Here is a 21956-nt window from a genome sequence, read left to right as displayed (position 1 = left end):
AGCAGTCCAGCAGCCAAAAATCTTCATCTGTTATGGAACTATGTCTGGTTCAGTGGATGACGTGCCCTGCATGAACTTTGAAGCCAACATATTTGCAAAGAGCCTGTGTCAGCACTGTTTCCGAACTGCAGGGGCTCACCAGCATGCTATCCAGGTGAGCTATTCCATCCCACCTGGAGGCTATGGATGCTTCATTAGGGGCCCCTTTGTTCCCTCTTGTGACTCCACCTGTCTTTGTAGAGACGGAAATCTCTACGAAAAAAGCTTAGCTGGGATTTCTAGATGGAAAGCTGCATAGGGAAAGAGTCTTTCCAGGCACAGGAATCCCTCATTTAACTGTGCCTAGGCTAAAGCTGGGAACCACCTTAGCAAGGAAAGGCTGAACACTGGGTACAAAGGAAAGATCCTGGAAGGGAAAGCAGGGGTGTCATATGTGTGCAGCTATAAGGAGGGAAGTGGGGATTGGAAGAGCAGGGACGCACCCTGGATTAATCTCTGCTTGATCCCTGCTGGCATTTGCAACTTTCCTCACCATAAATATGGTCCTGGTTGGTTCACCTGTGGCCTCTGCTGTTGGCTTAGGGTCAGGGCTGAGTCCTGGCCATGGGGCAGCTTCAGTGAGCTGTTCCTGGCAGGGAAGGCACGAGAGGGGTGAATCTCATGGGATCTTGGGCTCCAGATACCTCGATCCAACATGGTCCTTTGGGACGGAGCTGCACGCACAAGCTACTTGGCTGTCTCCGACTGGGCGACAGCTGGTTTCATGTTCACAAAGGGTTTCGTGTTGTTTGCCGTCCTCCAGGAGCGACTGGCCAGGGATGATGAAATAGTAATGAGCCTCCCTCTCTCTTTCTCGCCCTCTCCCTCTCTTCTCCTGGCCCTGGGCCCTCTAAGGTTACCTCAGCCCTTCACCCGCTATCTGCTCAGAGCTGTCACCTCTAAGTGAATCCCAGTGCAGGAGAGACACTGGAGGGAAGGCAGGGCAGACAGCTGACTTCCCAGAGCCTCCCCCACTGCTGCTCATAAGCCCTGCAGATAACGGGGCCAGGGAGGATGCTGAGACGCCTGCAAGCCCTGACAGAGGCAGAGGCTGGGACTACAGCCTTTTCTGCAAAAATTTTCCTTCCTCTTGGTTCCGTTGCCTCTTCCTGAGCTACCCTGGTGGCAAGGGAGAGCAGCTGCCAGCAGCATCAACGCCAAGGTGGGGGTGCAGTTTCCCTGAGCCCTCATCCACACATGCAGTCTCTGGGATGTCTGCAGCATTCAGCATGAAATAGGAGCGCGCTGGGCCTCTCTGGCCTCTTGGAATAGGAGAAAAATCTCAACGGTGGGCTGGATGAGACACCAAGAGCCCTGGAGACCAGGCTGCTCTCAGAGGAGGTAGAAGAAGCAGGCATTTCCGAAGGGCAGCCCTCATCCTCATCCTTGACACGCTGACAGCACCACTTCACCCCCTTCTTCCTCACAGGAGCATGCCGTGGAGGTCACAGGGCATGATGCCTGCAGCAACCCAGACCCAGGAGAGCCCTGGGACGCCCTGCATATTTTAGCCCCACAGTGCGAGGTGTACGTGTGCGTGGGCCCAGCGGAGGGGACAGAGCGGTGAGTACCAGCTGGGAGCCGTGCTGCTCCAACCAGCCCCTTCGATGGGAAGAATGGAGGAGGGGGAGTGGGAAGCCAAGCAGGGGAAAATTGGACATCTTCTCCCTGATGCTCTGCACACTGGTGCCTGGGAAAAAGGACTGAGAAATCCCCATGTCATGTCCTCTAACTATTCCTCTTGGCTGTCCCAGGAGAGGGCAGGGGGCCCCCTGAAAGAGTCTCCTCCTTCTTCACTCCCTCCAGAGCAAGGCAGGTGGTCCCAGGATGGGCTCTGCCAACCTCTGCCCATCCAGTAGAGAGTGAGCCAGTGTGGCTTGGGCTGCCAGTGCTGCCACCTGCCCCTGAGCTCTGCGGGCTCTGCTGACCACCAGCTGTCCTCTCTCCCTGCCCCACAGCTGGCACGAGAGCAGGCGATATCCCCCACTCAGCCCCGGAGCTGAGGGTGAGCACAGAGAAACTGGCACCGACCCTAGCGCCTGTGCTGAAGCCAACTCCACGCTTGCCAGGGTGAGATGGGATCTCTTGTGGTTTGGGTTATTCTGGTCTCCCCAGTCCCCTTGGCCCTTCAATGCCACTTCTGCTGGGCACATTCAGAGGGTTTCTGGGCACGCAGACAAGTTGAATTCATCCCTTTGGCTCTCCTGCAGACAGAAAAAGGAGCCCATCATGTGCAGGGAGTTGGATTTTATGGTCCTGATGGGTCCCTTACAACTTGAGATATTCTATGTTTCTTAGGTCCTGAGACACAAGGGGGGATCAGCTGAGACTCTTAGTCCTCACAAAGGAGGCTCTCCCCCTAAAGAGCACATGAGATTCACTCTTGGATTGCCCCATGTGTGCTTTCCTATGCTGTTTCTTTCATTGTTGGTCTGGGGTCATCTTACACTCACACAGCTCCTCTTCTGGTTCCTTTTTATCAGCAGCTTTGGGTTGAACAGGTTGTAACTTCTCATATATGCTTGTACATCCTTCCAGCCCACAAAAGCTACTGGTCCCCCTTGCAGAGATCTGCCCTATTTTGTCTCCCAGGAGGGGGAAATGACCCGGTTGTGGGACAACACTGTGGGATCGGGCAAACAGGACATGATGAGCTACATGGGCCATAAGGAGGAGGTGCGGTCGCGAGCCCCTCAGGCAGACAGATCCAGGTGGGCTCAGCCCGTTCGCTCTGGATCCTGGGTGAGAACTGAAGCCCAGGGCTCTAGGAAAGAAATCTGCCCACTGAAAGCAGGTACTCTTGCTTGTTCCCGTGTGAGATCCTAGTTCTGGTTTGCTTTCTACCCAGGGGTCTCTGAAGTTCACAGCAGATCTCTATTGAGATTTAGCATCTCTTTATCAAGTTGTGGTCCCAGGTGTTCAACACCTCCATGGGCACCATGTGAGAGTCCATCTCTGTGTGTGCTGACCACAAACCCTGGATCTCTCAGGTGTTCTCTGTTTGCATGGTTTGGCATGCCCTTGGCTTGCAGTGCTGTGTCCCAGCGCTCCCACCCTGCCTGGAGGGAGTCTGGGTTTTATCTCTCCCCTCCTGGACCATTTCTAGCTCTCCTCCGAAGACCTGCTTTGCCGTGGACGTGGTGGCATCCCGTGTCGCTCGTGCCTCCCCCAGTAACGGCCTTCTCCCCGTCCCAGAGCACCGTCCTGCCAGCCAGAAGCCTGAGGAAATCTGGCCGAAACACCGGAAAACTGACCCTCCCTGGGCATCCACCCTGCCACGTACCCCAGCAGGCTCCCCGTCGGCCCGCAGCGACCCCTCAGGTGGCAGTGGGCACCTCGCTGGGTCTCGGGTACGGGAGTCCCGCGGGCACTCCGGCAGCGGGGGCGCAGAGGGGCGGCACGGGCTGGAGAGGCAGGAGTACACAGTGCTGGCAGACCTGCCCAAGCCCAAGCGCCTCGCACAGCGGGATGCTGTTGACCGCTACGGTTCCCGGACACTCAGCCCTGGCCGAGTGGAGGTGGAGAGGATATTTGGCTGTGAACGCAGGTGAGAAGCAACAGGACCCCATGATGGTCAGAGGTGGGGGATTGCCCCTCTGTGCTCTCAGGGGGCCCCCACCCCCTAATCGCCATGCCTCATGGGGACAGCAGGGCTAGATGGCAAAGCTCAGCTTTCAGCTGTGCTTATATTTCTCTTAAAGCAAGGATTGGGTTTAGGCTCAGTGCCATCCAACCTGGAGAACTCAGACATTATGGCAGGCAGCTGAGGGCATTGGAAAGGTGGAGCAAAGGCTGCACTGCTGGAAGGGAGCAACCCACCTTCCTCATCCTCACGGTTGCATTCTGGAAGCTGGAGGATGTGCTGCAAAGCAGCAATGAAAAGGGAAGGAAAGAGGTGTTCCCCAGACCCACTGTTCCATCAGTGGCTCCCCAGGAATCCAGCATCCACTGTAGATGCTACTCAGGAAAGGATGAGGTATACCAAGATATACCTAGTAGCTGGTTAGGTTTTGGCCGAAGAAGCAAGAACAGCTCCAGTGTTGGTGGCACGGGGCAGGAGGGGACATAAACAGGGGAGTATCCTGGGCAGGTGGGTGGGATGCAAAGGACCAGATGGAGGGAAGCTTGAGGAATGGTGTGAAGAAAACATGGGTGAGGCAGCAGGATACAGAAGCTGAAGTGGTTGAAGTGATGGGGACAGGGAGAGGTCATGGTGCAGAATGTGTGGGACAGGTGGAGGTCTGTGGAGTCAGGCTAAGATGGAGCAGGATCAGCAGGGGCTCTGCCTCTCTGCCTCCAAGCTAAGCATGGTGACAGTTGCACAAACTGTGTGTGTCCACAGGAAATCAGAGACGCTGGAGGCCTTCCAAGCTCTGGAGGAGGGCCGAGTGGACCGACTCGATGGCAAGACGCCAGTGCCACCCAGCAAAGGCCACCTAGTTCGGAGGCAGTCCAGCCCCAGCCTGCCCAGGGAGGTGAGTCTTAGCTGCACAGCAGGACCTCATCCCAGCTCTCCAAGTTGGGTTGTTTTCTCCAGCCGCATTTTCCTCTATCTCTGCCACATGCTTCTCTCTTTCATCCCCCTGCTCCCCTTTTGCTCTAATCCCAGCCCTTCCTTTGTCATAGATTGGGATCCTTGGTTCTTAAATTGCAGCCTTTGGGTGCAAGAGACTTTTTTCAGTATGAGCTGGCTCCATGCATAGGAATGCAATTGCTCTCTGGGCAACCGTTTGACCAAATCACCTCCCAGCCCTAATCTTGTTTTGCTCACCAGCATGTTTTTTTTTCTTAAGAGGACTCTCTGCTCTCTCTCCCCCTCATGACCTTAGAGTCAGCGAGTCTCCTGGCACTTGGAGCAGCGCAGCAGAGACCCCAAGGAGCCCCTGCGCTCCCACAGCCCAGCTCGGCACTCCGAGAAGGCCAGCAGGAAGCGAGGGGACTCCCCGTGCCCTGCCAGCCCTGGCTGGCTGCTGGAAAGAGGCAGCCGAAGCCCACGCTCTGCAAGCCCAGCCCACAGGTTGGAGAAGAGGGCAGGTGAGCCCATGAGCCCTCCCTGTCGCTCTGAGAGAAGCTGGAGAACCCAAGGGGAGCCTGGCCGTCCTCCAAACTCAGAAAGGGGCCGAGCCACTTGGCAGGCAGGGAGTACACGGCAAACGCTGGAGAAGAGGAGCCGAGGGGACTCTCTGCACCCCACAGGTGTTGGGAAGGTCTCAGATAACAGCAGGCTGAGCTGGGCAGGGCCACCACCACAGTCCCTCAGTCCTGCAAGATGTATGCAGAGCACAAGGAAAAGCCAAAAGGAGATCTCTCCTCCCAGCTTGGTGCGGGGAGCAGAGAGGCAACGGGTGAAGCCAGGGGAGCCGCTGCACATTTCAGGGCCCAGGAAGCCATCTGAATGTGGCTGGCAGAGCCTCCGGGAAAAGCTGACATCCTCCCAACCTGGAAAGGGCAACAGCAGTGACTGGAAAGGCCGAGGCAAGCCCCTACGCCCCATGAGCCCAACACGACCACTGGAGCAGGACTGGAAGGGTCGGGGGGATGTCCACCAAGCACAGGTGTGGGAGAAGGACTGGAAGCGCCAAGAGATGCCCATGTGCCATGCAGATGTGATGCGCCAGCTGGAAAGGGACTGGAAAAGCCCCGCTAGAGGTCTGGATGTACGACTACAGCCAGATGACAGCTGGAAAAGGCCTGAGAGTCCGGCACAGCATCTGGAGGAGGACTGGAAGGGCCCCGAGCACACCCGAGACACAAACAACCCAGAGAAGCCATTGGAAAGTGACTGGGGGAACAAGAGTCATCTCATTTACCATGTGAGTAGGGCAGGAGCCAGAGGTGATGGGGACCGTGGCAGGCATAAACCTGGCAAGCACAGTGTGGGTCCCCTGGGTTGCAATTCTGTGCATCCTGACTCCCTTGGATCCTCTGCTTCTCCAGGGGAGCTGAGCTGCCTGGCTGGCTCTGGGAGGAGGGAGGATGCTTTCTTCCCTGGCCCATGCCAGGAGGTAGCAGATGCTCAGATCTGGGAAACTGAGGTGAGGACTAGACCCCAGTGGCTTCAGCTCCTGCTCTTTTCCCTGCAGCCTCAGCTGAGTGGAAGCACCTTCCCACTGCAAAGCAGCACCAGCTCCTCAGGAAGCCCGCAGCCACATTTGAATGCCAGTAAGAAGCACAAGGTAGGCGCCAGGCCCTGGGAATGGTGAGGAAGGGCAGCTGCCCTTCCTTGGGGATCCCTGAGGGCAGGACCTAGGTCTCCAGCACTTGATCTGAGCAGGCTCAGCACGTTGCTGCCTTCCCATGATCTCCTGGAGACCATGATCAGTAACATTCCCCTTGACTGCATCCTTTGCCCATTTCTTGGGGAAGGTAGGGGGAGGGGGAAGGCACTGAGGCACAGAGCCTGTTTATAAAGCCAGAGGACTTATTGCCTAGTGCTGTGATGGCACTAAGGATTTTACAGGGATGAAATGGGCTTTAGTGGCATGAAAGAAGATACGGTGAATTGTGTTGGTGTTCCTGGAATACCAGAAATGGCATGAGAGCAGCTTTGGAGGGCTGCAGAAAGTGTCCCCTGAGCCCATGTAGCTGGCAGCTGCACCCGAGTTCCTGCCTCTATCCCCTTCTGTGTGCATCAGTCATCTCGGCCAGGTTGTCCTCTGCTTTGTGCTTTATACAAGGACAAACTGCAGCCAGGAAAGAGGCTGCCAAAGGCCTCTGAAACTCGAAACCTGTGACATCCTTTCCCTCCCTTCACTGCCCAGGCCAGAGAGGAGCCCAAAGCCCTGAACTTCCCCTGTACAACCAGGCCAGATCATCCCACCTGTGTCAGGTTTCTTCAGCACTAAGCTCTGGGCCAGGCACCTTCTCTTTGCCTGGCAGCAAGAAGCATAGCCTCGGTGTGATTGCACAGTAGAGCCTGGCATTTCATGATACACAGCCCCTGCCCTTTTTCCTTTGGGACTCTCTCTAGTGATTCCCCTTCCCAAGGCCAAGTGCCTTTCCAGGAACACCAGCAGCCCCCACTTGACCTGCTACCACCTCTGCCAAGAGCCTAGAGCAGTTCATTTGAGTGGTCGGGGCATAACACCGATCAGCCTCAGGAGCCAAGGCAAGGACCCCACTGCGTGTATTGCTAAAAATCCCTGCCTGCGAAAAATCCCAGCCTGAGAGCAAACCCTGCCTGGGTAAGGGCTGGACTCCCGACGGTCCCTTCCCGGGGCAGCAACGGCTCATCCCGTCCCTCCCAGGGCTTCACCCTTGGCCGGGCCTGAGGGTCGGAAGGAGGACACGGCTCGTCCCCAGCATCGCCCCCGACCCATCCCGTCCCCCCGCTCCCGGAGCCACCGCCCCTTTCCGTGCGGACCGGCGGCCTCGCCCGCCCCGGCGGCTCCATTGGCTGCGGGCGGCCGGGGCGGCGGCGGCGGCTGCCATTGGCCTGCCCGGGCCCTCCCAGGAAGTTCGGGGGGAGGAAAGAAAAGTTTTTTGGGGTGGTTTTCTTTTTCCTTTTTTTTTTTTTTTTTTTTTCTCCCTCCTCCTTTCCTTTTCCTTTTTTTTTTTTTAATTAAAAAAAAAAAAAAAAAAAAAGGAAAGAGGCGAGCGGGCGGGGAGCGCGGGGCGGGCGGCGGAGCGGGCATGGTGGGGCCGTGGAAGCCGCCCGGCCGCTGAAGCCGCCCCGCCGCCCTGGCTGCCAGCGCCCGGCCCCGCCGCGACCCCGGCCCCGCCGGCCGCGGCGCCCCCGCCATGACGGTGAGTCGGGACCGGCCCGCGGGGATCGGGGCTTGGCGGGCGGGGATCGCGGCGGCTTCTCCCCCGAGGCTCGGGGCACAGCCCGGGACCGGGACTGGGAGCGGGCGGTGGGCTCCCAGCTGTCAGCCGCCAACTCCGGGGGTCCCTCTGCTCGAGGAGTCTCTGGAGCCGCTGCTCCCCGTGGGACTCTGGACCTGGGATTCAAGGGCTGTGGCGGTGCCTCCCTGGCTCCCTTTTCTCATCCCCAGGGCTCCCCGTGGCCGCTCGGTTCCCAGCGGGCACCACCCCACCCAGATGAGCGGGAGCGTGGACCGGGCTGAGGCCAGGCCAGCTCACCGCACCGATGACCGCAGTCGGATGAGAAGTTCGTGTCCCCTCGAGCGTGGGGAATTCCTGCTCCCTGTGGGAAACAGATGCGGTTTGGGGCAGGAAACATCCCACCCCTGGGGCGAACCTTCCTTGGCACAGGCGGCTGCCGGCCGCGGGAGGAAGGATGTTGAGCAAAGTGGGGTAATGGAGGTGACAGGCTGGGCTGTGCCCGCCAGCGCTTCGCACGGGGCCAGTGGGAAAGGGAGAGCCTGTCGCCCGCTGGCTCTCGCTGCACGTGTAGATTCGGGAGCTGCATGTGTGCCCCAGCCTGGAAGCGATTTTGCTTTCACCGAACTGAGCTGGAGTGGTTTTGCTTTGTGTTTTGGCCTGGGGCCCGCGCCTTGTGGAGCGGGTTCCCTTTTTGGAGAAGAGAAGACACTGTGCTTTCCGGGAGGCTTGAGAGCCCCTTGCACCATTTCCTGGAGATGAGAGAAAGCAGTGCTCCAGGACCTGGGATCCTGAGGAGCCTTTGGGAGCAGGAAGAGCAGGAGGCGCGGTGGTGGCAGAGGCTGGTAATGAAAGGACACATCTGACCATCCCGTTTGCCCGCTCCGACACTGAGCCTTCTCAGCCTGCCACAGCGTCTTCTTCTCCACTTCTCCATCTCGGCACCTTAGTACCACCCAGGAGCCATTCCTTCGCTCCCACCCTGTCCCTTTTCCTTCTTTGGTGTTTACATTCTTCGGATACTTAGAGGCTGTTATCACCTCCCCTGTAGCCCTTCTTCAACCAGAGCAGGCATCTGCCGCTCCTTAACCTGCTGTCGCAAGCCAGTCTTTCCAGATCTCACCTATGTCCCCAGCTGCTTGAAACCCCCCCAGTGCCTCCAGCTGGCCAGCTGCGGGGCTGAACATAAAACCTCTGACAGGTATGGATGCAATTGGGGCAAAATTGCTGCTGCTACCACCTCCCAAGCCAAAGCCTCACCATCTGCAGCCCCGAGCTGCGCTGCAGCGCCATGTGTTTTGCTGGGAGTGCATCCTGCCACATTACTGCATCTCCGGCACCCGGATCTCTCCCAGCAGCTTGGCTTTCCTGGATGTTTCCTCCTCCCACTTCTAGGCCATTTCCTCTGAGGGGTTCTATTTGAACCCTGCTCTCTTCTGTGCTGGTATCCTGAGCTTTTTATGCTGGGTGAGGAAACTGGATTTGGCTGTGGGGAAAGGAAGAAAAGTTGCTGTAAGCACTTTGAGCATCAACTGGTACCTCAACTTATTGTACTGGCCCCACTATGACAAGAATAGTCCAAAGATGATTCTGTAGAGCTCTTTCTCTGTGTCTGGGGCTGGCAGGGAAAGCAGAAGCCCTGTGCAATTTGTCTACTTGGGAGAAGCCATCCCAGGGGAATTTTCTGACCTCAGCAGTGTGTTAGGTGGCAGTGGTTCTGGCAGGACTTTGTGGCAGTTTTCCCAGTAGCGTACATCCTATTAATATTAATTATTTTGGCACCTAATGCTTTGGGATTGCAAATCCTCAATAAGATGAGACCCAGTTGATCTGTACAACAGCCCCAGCCAGGAGTCCTTTTGCTCCCTCTCTCCCTGTATTGTTTTTCCGCCTCTGTGGAGCCTGCCCATCTCTCTTCTGTTGAGTGCACATGTGTCCCAGGAGGGAGGAGGTTGCACTTTGATGTTTTGCCTCCTTTCCTTGCTTCCCTCTGCTCTGAGTTTGGAGCTGGAGCTTAAGTCACCAGATTGGAAGGAATAAAGGGAAAAAGGGTGGAGCTGCTGCCATGGGGAAAGAATTCATTTTCAAGGTGCTTTCTCGGGGCAGCAGTGAAGCCACCAGAATGTCTGTGTTGATGGGGATGCATGCATCCCCCTCATCTCCTAGCTGCCAGCAGTGCCTGTCACCTCAGCAGGAGGTGAGGTTTGAGAGCCCCCCATGTCCTTTTGCTCAGGTTTCCCTCCCTGTCAGGGAGCTGCCGGATGCTTCTGGCCAGGCCTGAAGCTGTAGCAGCCACTGACCCTCCCCTTGGCAGGTCTCCCTGCTCCTGCTCAAACCAATAGCTGGAACGCCAGGGTGGGCCGGCACGTTCTCGGTTCTTGCCATCCCATAACCTTGGGTGTAACCCAAGAGCAGCAGCTCAGGGAGAGGAAAGCAGGGGAAGCCTCATCCTGGCTGGATGGCCGGGGAGCTGAGCTTGTGGGGCAGCTGTGGCCAGCCACTGCGCTTGTTCAGGGAGTGTGGAGTGGCCACCCCTTCTCACTAGCTCAGTCTCAGCTGGTGGTTGTGACACATGTGGACTGCTGGTGGCTTCCCTGGGACAGCACAAGTCTGGCGCTGTCACTTCTCCAACACTCTCCCTGCCTAGCTCAGCTGCAGAAGAAGGGGCAGATTGGCAAACTCTGGCTCCTCAGGGAGAAGAGGCATTGGACTGAATTCTTTAGTGGTGCAACTTCCCTGGAGCCAGCAGCATTGGGAGGAGGGACTGGCTCAAGCCTGTTTGTCTGAGGGCAAAGCCAGGGACAGAGGTTTCTCTGAGTCAGCTCTCTCGTGCTCCACCTTGGGAAGGAGATAAACTGGTTGGGATGTTGCACCAGTGGCATAAGTTTGGGAGGAGGCAGGGACTGTGAGGAAACTCTGGCATGGGATGATGGGGGTGAAATTCTCTTCATCCTCATCTTCAGTAGTTGTGGCTGGGCAGAAGGCAGCCTCTGTAATTGCAGGGAGCAGAAGGAGCTGAATAAGAGAAGGGCCCCCAGGATTTCAGAGAGGGTTGAGCCTTGGAAGGGGTTCAGTCTCAGAGAGAAGAAAGGATCAAGCGCTGGTTGTGACTGACTTCATCTTTTCCCTGGGGCACATCGTTTACAGGCAACATGTTTTCACAGCTGTTGAATTGCCTCCTATATGTTTTTGGTGAGGGCTGTTTTGTAGAGAGCTACTACTCGTGTCTTTAATAAATGATCAGTAGTGAAGTTACTGGAGGGACATAGCTCTGGGGCACGGACAGCCAGGGTTTGGACAAGGTGTGTCTGGTTCTGTGTGACTTTGCCTCCATCTCTGAGGCAACCCCCATCGGTGGTGGTGGAGCACTCCCTTCTGCCCACTCTCCTTGTCTCTGCCTCCCCCTCTCTGAATACATACCTCTGAGGCACCTTGTGGAAACTTCCTGCTGCATATTTTCCTTTTTTTTTTTTTTTTAAACCTCTTTCCTTATCTCCTCCTTCCTCTTACAGGAATGACTGCCTGCTGCTGAGAGCTATACCCAGTTTTCCTTTGCCATCGGGTTGTATGCCCCCATGAGTTTCCTAAAAACTATGCCAGACTATTCCAAATGTTGTTCTGTCACTGGGGACTTCCCTTCTACCCTCTGGCATGAAAAGCATTTTTGTGGGTTGCTCCAAGAGAGTAACTCTCTGTTTTGTCCTTTTCTCTCCAGCCGGATCTCCTCAATTTCAAAAAGGGATGGATGTCCATCCTGGACGAGCCGGGAGAGGTAAGCCCAGGACATGAGTCTGCTTCTTCCCCTAGCCTTTGCTGCTAGAGATCCCCGGTGAGCCAGCTGATTTCCTTCCTTCGTGCTTGCTGAGGTCTCTCCTGTTGGGAAAGGCAGCAGGAAACCTTTGGTCGAGGTGCCTTGCTTTGTGTGTGGACACGGAGTTTCACAGAGTGCCTCTCTCCCATCGAGGAGCACGAGGGGAATCTGGGAGGGAGGAGGGAGAGGAGAAGGCTGAGAGGTCATAGCGCAGAGAGTCCCTCCCTGTTCCTGCACTTTCCCTGGTAACTGCCTATCCGTTTCCCTCCTGTCTTTTCCCTTCCCTCCCCCTGCCTGATCCGCCTACAGTGGAAGAAACATTGGTTCGTGCTGACTGACTCAAGCCTGAGGTATTACCGGGACTCAAACGCAGAGGAGGTAAGCATGGCCAGCCTTTCTCCAGCCCTTTCTTCCTTCCTGTCCAGGGGTTAGAGGAGCACAGCCCTGCTGTGACCAGTGTGCTCCAGGGAGAAGTGGCAGTATCATGTCCTCCTAAAGGACACTAGAGGTGGCAAGCTACTTTTTGCCAAGGGGTGGTGTGGGGTGGTGAAGTCTGGGGGGACTGTCGGTGATGGGAGGCGAGCAGAAGGGTTGGTTCTGTGGCTGGGCATTTCTGATGCTCTCCATCCACACTGCTGGCTGCCCTTGGGTTAGAAGAGTTGTGCTGTGAAACTGAGCCTGGCTCCAAGAGAGCTGTGGGTTGAAGGCAGAGGTGGCCTGCACTTTGGCTAGGGTGCTGGCAGGTGATGGAGGCTTTTTCAAAGCTGGGTGAGCACTGATGTCTTCGTGGGTGGCTGTGCTTGCAGGCTGATGACCTTGACGGAGAAATTGATCTCCGCTCCTGCACGGATGTGACAGAGTTTGCGGTGCAACGCAACTATGGCTTCCAGATACACGTGAGTGTTTGGCACTGCCTGGGCACAGAGCAGCAGCAGCAAGGGATGCTGGGTGGGAATGTGTGCTCCCTCCCCATGCCGAAATGCTGAGAGGCAATTCACGCAAATCTTTTGCCAGGATGGTGGCCAAGCAAGGCTGGTTTGGTGACGCGTGGGGGGCAGTGCTCAGGGATACGAGTGCTGCCTGCCTGCAAAGGAAGGAGGAGGAAGAGTCTTTTCAGGGCTGGCTGAAGGCTGTGCTGGAGCCAGTCCAGGAGCCAAGCTAAATGCCAGGAGTGTTTAATTGACCTGTTGACCAAGGCAACTTCTCGATAGCTGCAGGGAAGGAGTGGTGAGCCCTGCAGACATCGGTGTAGCCTGGCTCACTGTGCTCCGAGTATCAGCCTGTACCCTGGATCCAGCCCCAGTACTGTCCTGTCCTTGGCTACTCGCTGTAGCAGCAGGAGGCAGCTGCTATGGCTGCACAATAAATGGTGGGTGCTCAGGGCTATGCACTTCATGGTCTGGTTTTCCCTGTGGCCTACTGCTGTACCTCAGTGCTGGCACCCAGCTCCCAGCACCTGAACAGCTGGATTGCACCAGCTCATGTTTGGCCCAATGTGCCAGCAAAGTTTCTTTTGCCTTTGCTTGGAGATGGTCTCATAGAGGACGTGTAATGGGCTTCCCCTCAAGCAGTGTGTCTCCTCTCCCACCCCTCCACCTGGTCACAAGAGCCTGAAACAGCAGATGGCCTTTGTAACGCTGTTCAACACCTGTGCAAGTGGGTCTCAGGGAGCAAGTGGGAGCTACTGCATCTCCTCTGAGTACTGACAGGCCCTCTGTCACCCCCCTGTTGCAGACAAAGGATGCCGTCTTCACCCTGTCAGCGATGACCTCGGGCATCCGGCGCAACTGGATCGAGGCCCTGAGAAAGAATGTGCGCCCAGTCAGTGCTCCAGATGTCACCAAGTAAGAGCTGCCCTGTGCTGCTTCTCCTCTTCCCGCTTGCTGCCCTTCTACCCTGGCAGACAGGGACCAGGAAGGCCCCTCTGGAAATCTTATTACTCCCAGATCAGCCCTGCTCTCTGCTTCTCCTGAAAATGGCTTGGTTACACCAGCTGGTGACAGGGATTGACAGCCTCATGGCTTCCTGTCTTGCACCTGCTTTTTGCCTCGCCACATCACTTTAGACTGGTTTCTCCACCAGCGTAGCTGCAACTGGGGTGAATCTTCCCCACTCTGTGGAGGAACCTATTTCCCTGAGGGATGGGGTGCTACAGGCCCAGCTCCATGCTCAGGGTGGGGTTTCATAACAGCTGGGCTGAGCGAGGGTTGAGCCTTGGGCAGTCGGCAGTGCCTCTGCTGGCATCCTTTCCCAAATGGTGCCTGTGCTTCACCAGTTGCTGCTCTGGTTTCAGGCTCTCTGACTGCGATAAGGAGAACTCCTTCCGTAACTGTGTTTCCCAGAAAGGCTCACTCCGGATGGAGGAGCAGCAGCGGCCAGGCTCGGGCTCGGGCTCCGAGGGGAACTCGAAGGGCAGTCAGTGGAAGGCAGATGGGCAGCGCCATGCCTTTGATTACGTGGAGCTGTCTCCTTTGCCACAGGACCCCGGGAATCAGGGGTCCCCACAGAGGACAAAAGGGAGCTTGAGGATCTCCGACCGAACTCCCAAGTATGAGGAGCTGGAGCGGGATCTGGCCATCCGTTCGGAGGAGAGGCGGAAATGGTTTGAGACCCCTGATGGCAGGGTCACAAACAGTGATGGCCCAGCAGGAGACTCTTCCCGCAAGGCCGGGGAGCAGGACCTCCCCCCTCCTCCACTTTCAGAGGAACAGCGGATTCGTCTGAATGAGGAGATAGAGAAGAAGTGGCTGGAGCTGGAACGCCTGCCTTTGAAGGACTTGCAGCGAGTGCCCTTGACAGCACTGCTGAACCAGAGCAAGGGGGGCCAGGGAGACACCAATGAGGCGCTGAAAAAGGAGGTAAGAGCATCGCTCCTCTATGAAACTGGGATTCTGGTGGCCCCTTAGCATAGTCCCTGGCAGCAGGAGGCTCTGCAGAAGAACAAGGAAGAGGCGCAGGAAAATATTTGTTCTTTCTGGCTCCATTTGCCACCTGTCGAGTGCATGGAAGCTTTTGCAACCCAGTAATGTGAGGCCAGAGGCTTGCTGTCACACACCTGGAGAGGTTCTCCAGACGACGTTTTGGTTCAGGATAATTTATTTGTTGTCACTATTTGCATAGAATCTGTGTTTCCTGGGAGCACATCCACAGCCTTTCTTCTCTGGCTGTTCTCAAGTCTGCAAGCACTTCACCTGCCAGCCTTTGAAAGGAGGCATGGTGGTTTCCTCCAGCATGAATCCACCTATGGAAGCTGGGATGTCTTCTCCCTTTCTTACTAGCACTCACCAGGCTGGGGCTGGCTTTACCAGTTTGGTCCCTTGGCAGGCTGCCAGGAAAGCAGATGGCCCCAGTGGCCATGCATGGCTGTCCCCATCCCTAAGCCCAGGGTTTGGATGCGGCATATTGGTCAGACCATGGCACTTTTCTACCCTTGGCCGACCACCTCTCTCCTCCCTGGCGCAGATCCAGTCACTGCGGGCACAGCTGGAGTCCTGCCGGGCCAGAAACGAGAATCTTCGGGAGGCAGCAACATCCCAGGGGGACAGCCATGTACCCCGAGGGTACATCTCACAGGTGAGCAGGATGCAGGACACAGGACCCTGGGATCACTCGCAGTGCCAAACTGGGAAATGTTGGGACTCAACTTATTGCTGAGCAGGTATCGCTAATCATTGGGTTGTCATGGTGACCCTAACTGGGCCCATTTGTAATCGATGTAAATTACATAAAGGCTGGTGCGTATTGTCTGGCCTTAAAGGGACCAGAATTATAAACAGAGAGAAGAAGAGTTAAGGGAGAGGTGCAGGATCTGTCCCTCACTTTGCACATGCACACAATGCTGGCCTGGCCTAGGCTCTGGGGTGAGCCGTCCCCCAGCTCTGGAGCAGGTCAGCAGCTTTCTGCAGAGCCTCTAGTGCATTCCCCTGTGGTTTGCTGCTGTGGTTCTTGCTAATAGGGGCTCACGAGTGCCTTGTTAGAAGCAGTCAGTCAGTCAGTCCCTGGGGAGCTCCAACCCCTGTCAGGACCGCCCAAGCCCTGAAGGTCACTTTGACAGCACAGGCCATTCGTCAGGGACGGCACGTGGGAGACCCTGCAAAGCAGAATTTGCTCATGCTTCAGCCTCTCTCTTTGCTTTGTTTATTTATTTTTCCCTCTCATGGACTCATCCAAAGCAAGCAGGGTCACATCCCATAGGGATTTCCTGTGGGGAGGCTGTTGTCCTACCACGCAGTGGGATTTTCAGGATGTGCCCTATGTGTTGAAAGATGCCAGGGCAAGGAGGCTGGCGGGGCAGGAAACTGGGGCTGGCTAAGTCTGTTGCAGTGGGTTGGCTGTACCTAACCAAGATAAAGAAACCCACAAGCCCTGTAGCACACATTCCAGACACTTACCAGTCTCTCTGTCATCTTGATTTAATATTTGCAGCTCACAGGCCTCTTTATGGTCAAAAAAAGCAAAAGCAGTGGAGAGGAACTCCCTTATCTTCCTAATAACTTTTCTCAAAAGGGCAGCATTTCACGTCTGAGGCCAAACTTGACCTTTCCCTAAAAGATTTGTTCTCTCTGCCGAGGGTTGCAGCCAGTCTGTGGACAGACCACCAAACTGATTCCTTACCTTTTCCTCTCCTTTGGTTTGTGAGCTTCCCTCATCTCAGTAGAGAAGAGTAGTGAGCAAGGACTTGCATTCACACACTTGTCTTGCGTTGTTCTTTGTATCAGCCTTTGCCTTAGTCCTGGGTGGAGAAATTGGATGGCAAGGGGCTGTGGGAGGATGTGATGACTTCCTAGCTCTCTACCAGTGCCTTTGAGCCCCAGGCTTTAACAAAAAAAAGGCATGTTTGGTGATGAACAAATCCTTCCTGAGAGGCTTGGGGTGGTGCAGGAGGGGAAGCAGAGACGTAGTGCCAAGGTGGGAACTGCTTTGCTTTGCTTTATCTTGAGTTAACCACAGCACTCAGCATAGAAAGAACCATCCCCTTGGTCTCAGAGCCATCAGAAAGGAGGGCGAGCTGTGTGAGGAGGATTCCTAACCATTAGGCTGTGGGGAGGGCTCTTTGGCAGCCTCCGTCAGGCCCCAGGGCAGTACAGAGTGTCACTTTTCAGGAGAAGAGGCTCAGTTTTCATTGATTCCAGGAGATGCTGCTTCATTTAAAAGGCAGATACTGAAATGCAGTTCCCTCTGTTGATCTTCTCCAGCCAGGCAGTGCAGCCTGGTGGAGGGTCAGGATGCGGCATTGGGCATTATTCCCAGCTCTTGGCCCAAGAGGGATGTTCCTGTCTTGCTGCTTAAGTTTTAAGAGCCAGAGGAATGTTTCTTCCTCCAAAGTGCGAAGGGGTTGCAAGATGTGTGTCCCTCTCAAATGGTTCTGTTCAGGGATTAAAGTGCTACTTCACTTTCAGAAGGAAAAGACCCTCCTGAGAAGTAGTCTCACTTCTCTCAAAGTGTCCCTGGACTTGAGTGAGTTTTGCAAAGGCAAACATCAGCCAAGCCAGGTGCTTGTCGTGGCCTAAGCGCTTCCGTCTTCCCTCGTGGTCTCTCAGCCCCTCTCTCCTCCACACAACAGGAGGCCTGTGAGCGTAGCCTGGCTGAGATGGAGTCATCCCACAAGCAAGTGATGGAGGAGCTCCAGAGGCACCACCAGCGGGAGCTGGAGCGGCTGCGTCAGGAGAAGGAGCGGCTCCTGGCAGAGGAGGCAGCGGCGACAGCAGCAGGTAGGAGAACACACCAAGCTGTGCCTCTGCTCAGCTGGGTCCCTCCCACTTCTCCCAAATGTCTCTTGCCAGAAGTGAGTCACCCCAGTCATCTGGAGCCACACTGTTGATCTTACTGGTGTGAGACTGACGCTCCTTGGAGCATGAGCTTTGGCACTCCTTGGACCTGTGGTGCCGGTGGAGATGGGGTGGTAAAGATACTGCGGGAAATGGGGTCTTGCCTCTGTGGATGGGTGGGAGGGGGCCAGCACTTTCTTTTAGGTAGGCAGGTCTGACGGAGGTGGTAGGAAGCTCCCACACTGTGTTAGTCTCCTTGGCAGCACGGTGATCCTGGGGTGTGGAGAAGGTGGGGGCTGCCCTGAGGGCAGAAGAGGAGGAGGGGGAATCTACAGAGACGGATCTGGGAACTTGCAGTGGCAAGAGCTCAGCCAGTTCCCTAGTGTGGTTTCCCCAGCTAGAGCTGGCACAGCCTGATCTCCCATCTCTCATTGTCCCTCTCTGCAGCCATAGAAGCACTGAAGAAAGCCCACCGGGAGGAAATGAATAAGGAGCTGGGCAGGACACGAAGCTTCCAGCAATGCAGCTCTCTGCCAGAAGCCCTCCAGAAGCAGCACCAGTAAGAAAGCACCTCACTTGCTCCCCTTTCCCAATGATGCTGCCTTGTGCCAGTGTCACTGTACCCCCTCTGCAGCTCTAGCCCCGAGCTGTTCTTCTGCTACCTCCCCAGCTCCCTCCTCGGGGGTGGTGGGTACCCAGTGGTGGCCCCCAGGGCTGCTGCAGCTGTAGGGCAGGGAGGTTTGTCTCCCTCTCGGCACTTTTCCCTACAGCACCTCCCTCTTTCCTGCAGCTTTTTCCCTCTATTTTCTTTCTGTAAAGCTCCTAGATTTCTCCAGCATGGCTTGAATCTCCTAGAAGCACCACACTCAGGTGTGGGAGTGTGGAAACTGAAGCCTCGGTCCACAGAGAACATCGTTTTGTGCTAATGACTGATTGTGGGCAGAGGCTGGCCGTGGCAGGGGGGAAGGTGATGCTGGTTGCCAGGAGCCGACAAGGGTTTTGGGGCAGTGATAAGCTGGTGCCTCTTTGGTAGGTTGGACGTGGATTCCCTGAAGAGGGAGCTGCAGGTGCTTTCTGAGCAGTATTCCCAGAAGTGCCTGGAAATCGGGGAGCTCACCCAGAAGGCAGAGGAACGGGAGCAGATACTGCAGCGCTGTCAGCAGGAGGGGAAGGACCTCCTCCGGAAAAATCAGGCAAGAGAAGGGCTTTTCCTGCCAGCAGACACTGTGAAGCATGTTCTTCCCTCACACAGCATAGCCCTTCTGTTAAAACTCCCCTATTTGTTTGTATTTCTTCCCTTCTGAGATTTTATCATCAGAAGATTAAGAATGACAGACTGTAGATGGGCTTCTTGTAACTGTGGTGTTAAATATGGCGAGTGTATTCTGCTAGTTGTAGGTGCCGCTGTCAGCTGTGGACAGGGAATTACGAAATGGTGTCTAAGCTGGAGTAGGGAATGAAGATGGAAGGGGTCAGGACACTAGAGAGGCCTGTGCCATGGCTACTCTGACGTCTTTTGGCTTTGCTGCAGGAGCTGCAGACCCGCCTCTCGGATGAGATCGGGAAGCTGCGGAGCTTTATTTCATCACGGAGCTCTGGGGACCGCTCTTCGCACAACAATGAGCGGAGTTCCTGCGAGCTGGAGGTATGGGGGTCCCCCTGGCTGCCCCACTGCCTCCATCCCTACCCACTCTGGGGGTCTTCTCTCAACGGCTTTGGCTTAGAGCAGGTGGGAGGAGGGGTGCTGGATGGAGCAACGGGGATAGTGCAGGAAGCAGGAACGCAAGCTTCCCCTCTGCCGCTCTGTCAGGCTGTTTGCGCAGTTTCCTGCCCCAGCCCTTCTGGCCCTTCCTTCCTTTCCCACCATGGCGCTTGCGCCAGGGCCTTCCAGCCCTTCCGAGGTGGTGGCTCTTGAGTCACCTCTGGTTCCTCTCCCATTTTCTGGCCCAGGTGCTGCTGCGGGTGAAGGAGAACGAGCTCCAGTACCTAAAGAAAGAGGTGCAGTGCCTCCGGGAGGAGCTGCAGATGATGCAAAAGGTGGTGTTTTCTGGGAGTCATTGGGAAATCAACAGGAGAGGGGAAGGAGGGAATTACCAGGGCTGCATATCAGCAGGGTTCAGCTGGGTTTAATGAATGCTGAGGACAAACCCTCTCGTGCTCCTTGTTCTTGCTGACTGCAGAGCACATAACAGCTCCAAACAGCATGGGCTGGCATAGACTTACCTCGTAGAAGGGAAGTGTCACAGAGACTTTGCTGCTGGTTTACCCAGATATAAGCACATACAAGCATGGACAAGCCAGCAGCCCTTCTTTTCCAAGTGGGAAACCTGGATGAAGCCTAACTAGCACTCTGCTTCCCTTAGTTAGCCCCTCTCTGGGTGGATGTATTTCCTTGCGCATTGTTTCTGGGCATGCTGCTCCCTCCACTGGCAGCAGCTCATTCAGAGGGATTTTCAAAGACCCCTGCCAAAGGAGAACCTGAAAGAGGCTTTGAGATTCAGTGATGCTCAAGGAGTTTATAACTTACTCACATAAGTTTTTTGCCATATAAGCAGCGGGCCCAACTCTCTCAGTGGCGTGCATCCCTGGTAGTGGGGTTTTTTTTCCCATATGGCTGCCCCACATGCACGCAAGCCATGGTAAAGCTCACGTTGCCTCCTCGTTCTGATGCTGCAGATCCCCACTGCGGCAGCACCAGAGTCTCTACTGTCCTCCCTGGCCCAGGGTTTGCAAAGTGCCACCTCCATGCTCATCTTCTGAATGGTTTCTGCATGGCCCAGATTGGGATGGGCTTCAAACCTGGGGCTAGCTTTCTCATTCTCACCTGCTGGGCTCGCCTTGCCGCAGCCCTCCCTAATATCAGCCCAGAAACCTGCTGACGCCCTCTCCCTCCCCTGGCAGGACAAGAGATTTGCCTCAGGGAAATACCAAGATGTCTATGCAGAGCTGAATCACATTAAGGTGCGCTCAGAGCGAGAGATTGAGCAGCTGAAGGAGCACCTGCGCCTGGCCATGGCGGCTCTGCAGGAGAAGGAGTCGCTGTGCAACAGCACCGGCAAGTAACGGTGAGCACTGGGGGTGCTGTGACATCCCCTGCAGGTGCAGGGGGCTGAGACTGGCTGCTGCACACTGACAGGGCGATGGAAGCTGCCAGTTTCTCCTGCTCCGCTCAGTGTTGAAACTTTAGGCTTAAACTCTTCCATCTCTGCTTCTTGCACCCCTGGCTGGCCCTCCTGTTATCTCTGACATTCTCCCAAGGGCTTCAGCCCCCTTTTCACTGTGTTGCTCTTGATGCAGCCAGCACCAAGTGCTGCTCAACCAGGCTGGATGTGGGAGCCAGGCCCTTTGCCCTGTGGCTTGGGTGACAGCATGGGGGCAGTTACACATTCCCTGAATAGGCTGTGTTTTGGCTCTGTTAACCTTTGAAGTGGTTTCCCTGTCACGGAACGGAAATTTTAGGTCTGCATCAAAGCAGCCCCGACTAGAGCCAGCCCTACTCCCACACTCACCTGCAGACATCCCTGCTGTGGCTGGGGAGGGAAGCAGGGTGACATGAATGAAGGCGTCCTGTTATCCATACTGCTTCTGCTCTTGCTTGGATGCCATGGCCATTGGAATTGTGGTCACCCTGCTCCAGCAGCGCTTGCTGATGGGCACTGAGATGAGTGGGTCTGTAGCAGGGCACCAGAAAGCCATCTCCAGGGAGCAGAAAGGTTGATATTTCTGTGATCAGTGGAGTCTTTCTAAACCATTTCTGTTTTGTCTCTCTCTCTAGGTCTGCTCTACATTTGTTATCTGTTCTAGTTTTATATTTACTCCATTCCTCACTTGTGGGGAGAGGGAGGTTGAATCCCATCTGTTATCGCCTTGGCGAGGAATCCCACACACCCCCAGCCTCCTCACTCCCTTCCCAAAGCTTTTTTGATGAACCCTTTTTGCCTGCATACCTGAACACGTTGTTTGGACTGGCTCCTTACATGCACCTTCTTCAGGATTTTATATGTGAAAATTATATTTTATAGAGGAACTTTTCCCCCCGAGGAAGAAGGGGAAGAGGAGGAGGAAAACTTTTACTACATCACCAGCATTTTTCTAACCTGAAAAAGAGAATCTTTTTTTTTTCCCCTTCCCCAGCCCCATTGCTCCCAGCCACACAGCCACCTTTGGCACGTATTCCCTCTCTTCCAAATGTCTCCATGGTCCCCTGGGATGTATGGCAAGGACCATGCTCCCCCTCCCCATGCCACCCCCAGGGACCTGTGGAGAAGACATGCAAGCCATAGGAGGGAGACGCTGGGGCAATCTGCCACGGATGTGCTTGCCTGGGACGTTTGAAAGAGGACACCTTGGCAAGAGTCCGCATGATCAAGCTCTCTCTGTATCTGTCCTTTTGGATCCTTCAAGAACCCGAGTTGGCAGGAGCCCAGAGCCACAGGGCTTCTCCTTTCTGGGGAAGAGGAGCTGTGAGGCAGCTGCTGCTGCTCTGCTGCACCCTTCAACTTTTAACTTAATAAAATCTTCCCCTTTCGCTGAGAAAAATGTGTTCCTCGAGGGGA

At 55.6% G+C, this 21956-nt stretch overlaps 2 protein-coding genes across 3 annotated transcripts; both read left to right on the top strand.

Annotated features, from left to right (window-relative positions):
- The first annotated feature begins 2556 nt into the window (after positions 1 to 2556).
- Positions 2557 to 5077, top strand: LOC126644962 (TRIO and F-actin-binding protein-like). The gene is made up of 4 exons (XM_050324838.1): positions 2557 to 3586; positions 4382 to 4514; positions 4869 to 4958; positions 5018 to 5077. The coding sequence occupies exons 1-4, from the start codon at positions 3045 to 3047 to the stop codon at positions 5075 to 5077; spliced, it is 825 nt and encodes a 274-aa protein (XP_050180795.1). The 5' UTR covers positions 2557 to 3044.
- On the top strand, positions 5041 to 21939 carry TRIOBP (TRIO and F-actin binding protein). Of its 2 annotated transcripts, XM_050324987.1 has the most exons (15): positions 5041 to 5852; positions 6123 to 6215; positions 11537 to 11593; positions 11942 to 12010; positions 12439 to 12528; positions 13367 to 13476; positions 13926 to 14490; positions 15095 to 15205; positions 17196 to 17343; positions 17848 to 17959; positions 18434 to 18593; positions 18932 to 19045; positions 19351 to 19437; positions 20302 to 20465; positions 21176 to 21939. In XM_050324987.1, exons 1-14 carry the CDS (start codon positions 5082 to 5084, stop codon positions 20461 to 20463), a joined length of 2649 nt encoding a protein of 882 aa, XP_050180944.1. In that variant the 5' UTR covers positions 5041 to 5081; the 3' UTR covers positions 20464 to 20465; positions 21176 to 21939. The 2 variants fall into 2 exon arrangements, with proteins under 2 accessions (XP_050180944.1, XP_050180945.1); XM_050324988.1 differs by lacking the exons at positions 5041 to 5852; positions 6123 to 6215 and adding an exon at positions 7536 to 7785.
- The last annotated feature ends 17 nt before the right edge of the window (positions 21940 to 21956 follow it).

Source organism: Myiozetetes cayanensis, unplaced genomic scaffold, assembly GCF_022539395.1.
Source record: "Myiozetetes cayanensis isolate MyiCay16 unplaced genomic scaffold, myiCay2020 scf3, whole genome shotgun sequence".
NCBI lineage: Eukaryota > Metazoa > Chordata > Aves > Passeriformes > Tyrannidae > Myiozetetes > Myiozetetes cayanensis.
This window is presented reverse-complemented; position numbering and strand designations above follow the sequence as displayed.

What these genes read in the sequence shown, in the direction of transcription:
- LOC126644962 (XM_050324838.1), top strand. Translation starts at nt 3,045, where the DNA reads ATGGTTTGGCATGCCCTTGGCTTGCAGTGCTGTGTCCCAGCGCTCCCA. An exon ending in ATATTTGGCTGTGAACGCAG is followed by an intron (nt 3,587 to 4,381) that starts GTGAGAAGCAAC and finishes GTGTGTCCACAG; the next exon opens with GAAATCAGAGACGCTGGAGG. An exon ending in CAGCTCGGCACTCCGAGAAG is followed by an intron (nt 4,959 to 5,017) that starts GCCAGCAGGAAG and finishes GCTGCTGGAAAG; the next exon opens with AGGCAGCCGAAGCCCACGCT.
- TRIOBP (XM_050324987.1), top strand. Translation starts at nt 5,082, where the DNA reads ATGAGCCCTCCCTGTCGCTCTGAGAGAAGCTGGAGAACCCAAGGGGAG. An exon ending in ACTATGGCTTCCAGATACAC is followed by an intron (nt 12,529 to 13,366) that starts GTGAGTGTTTGG and finishes CCCCTGTTGCAG; the next exon opens with ACAAAGGATGCCGTCTTCAC. An exon ending in AGTGCTCCAGATGTCACCAA is followed by an intron (nt 13,477 to 13,925) that starts GTAAGAGCTGCC and finishes CTCTGGTTTCAG; the next exon opens with GCTCTCTGACTGCGATAAGG.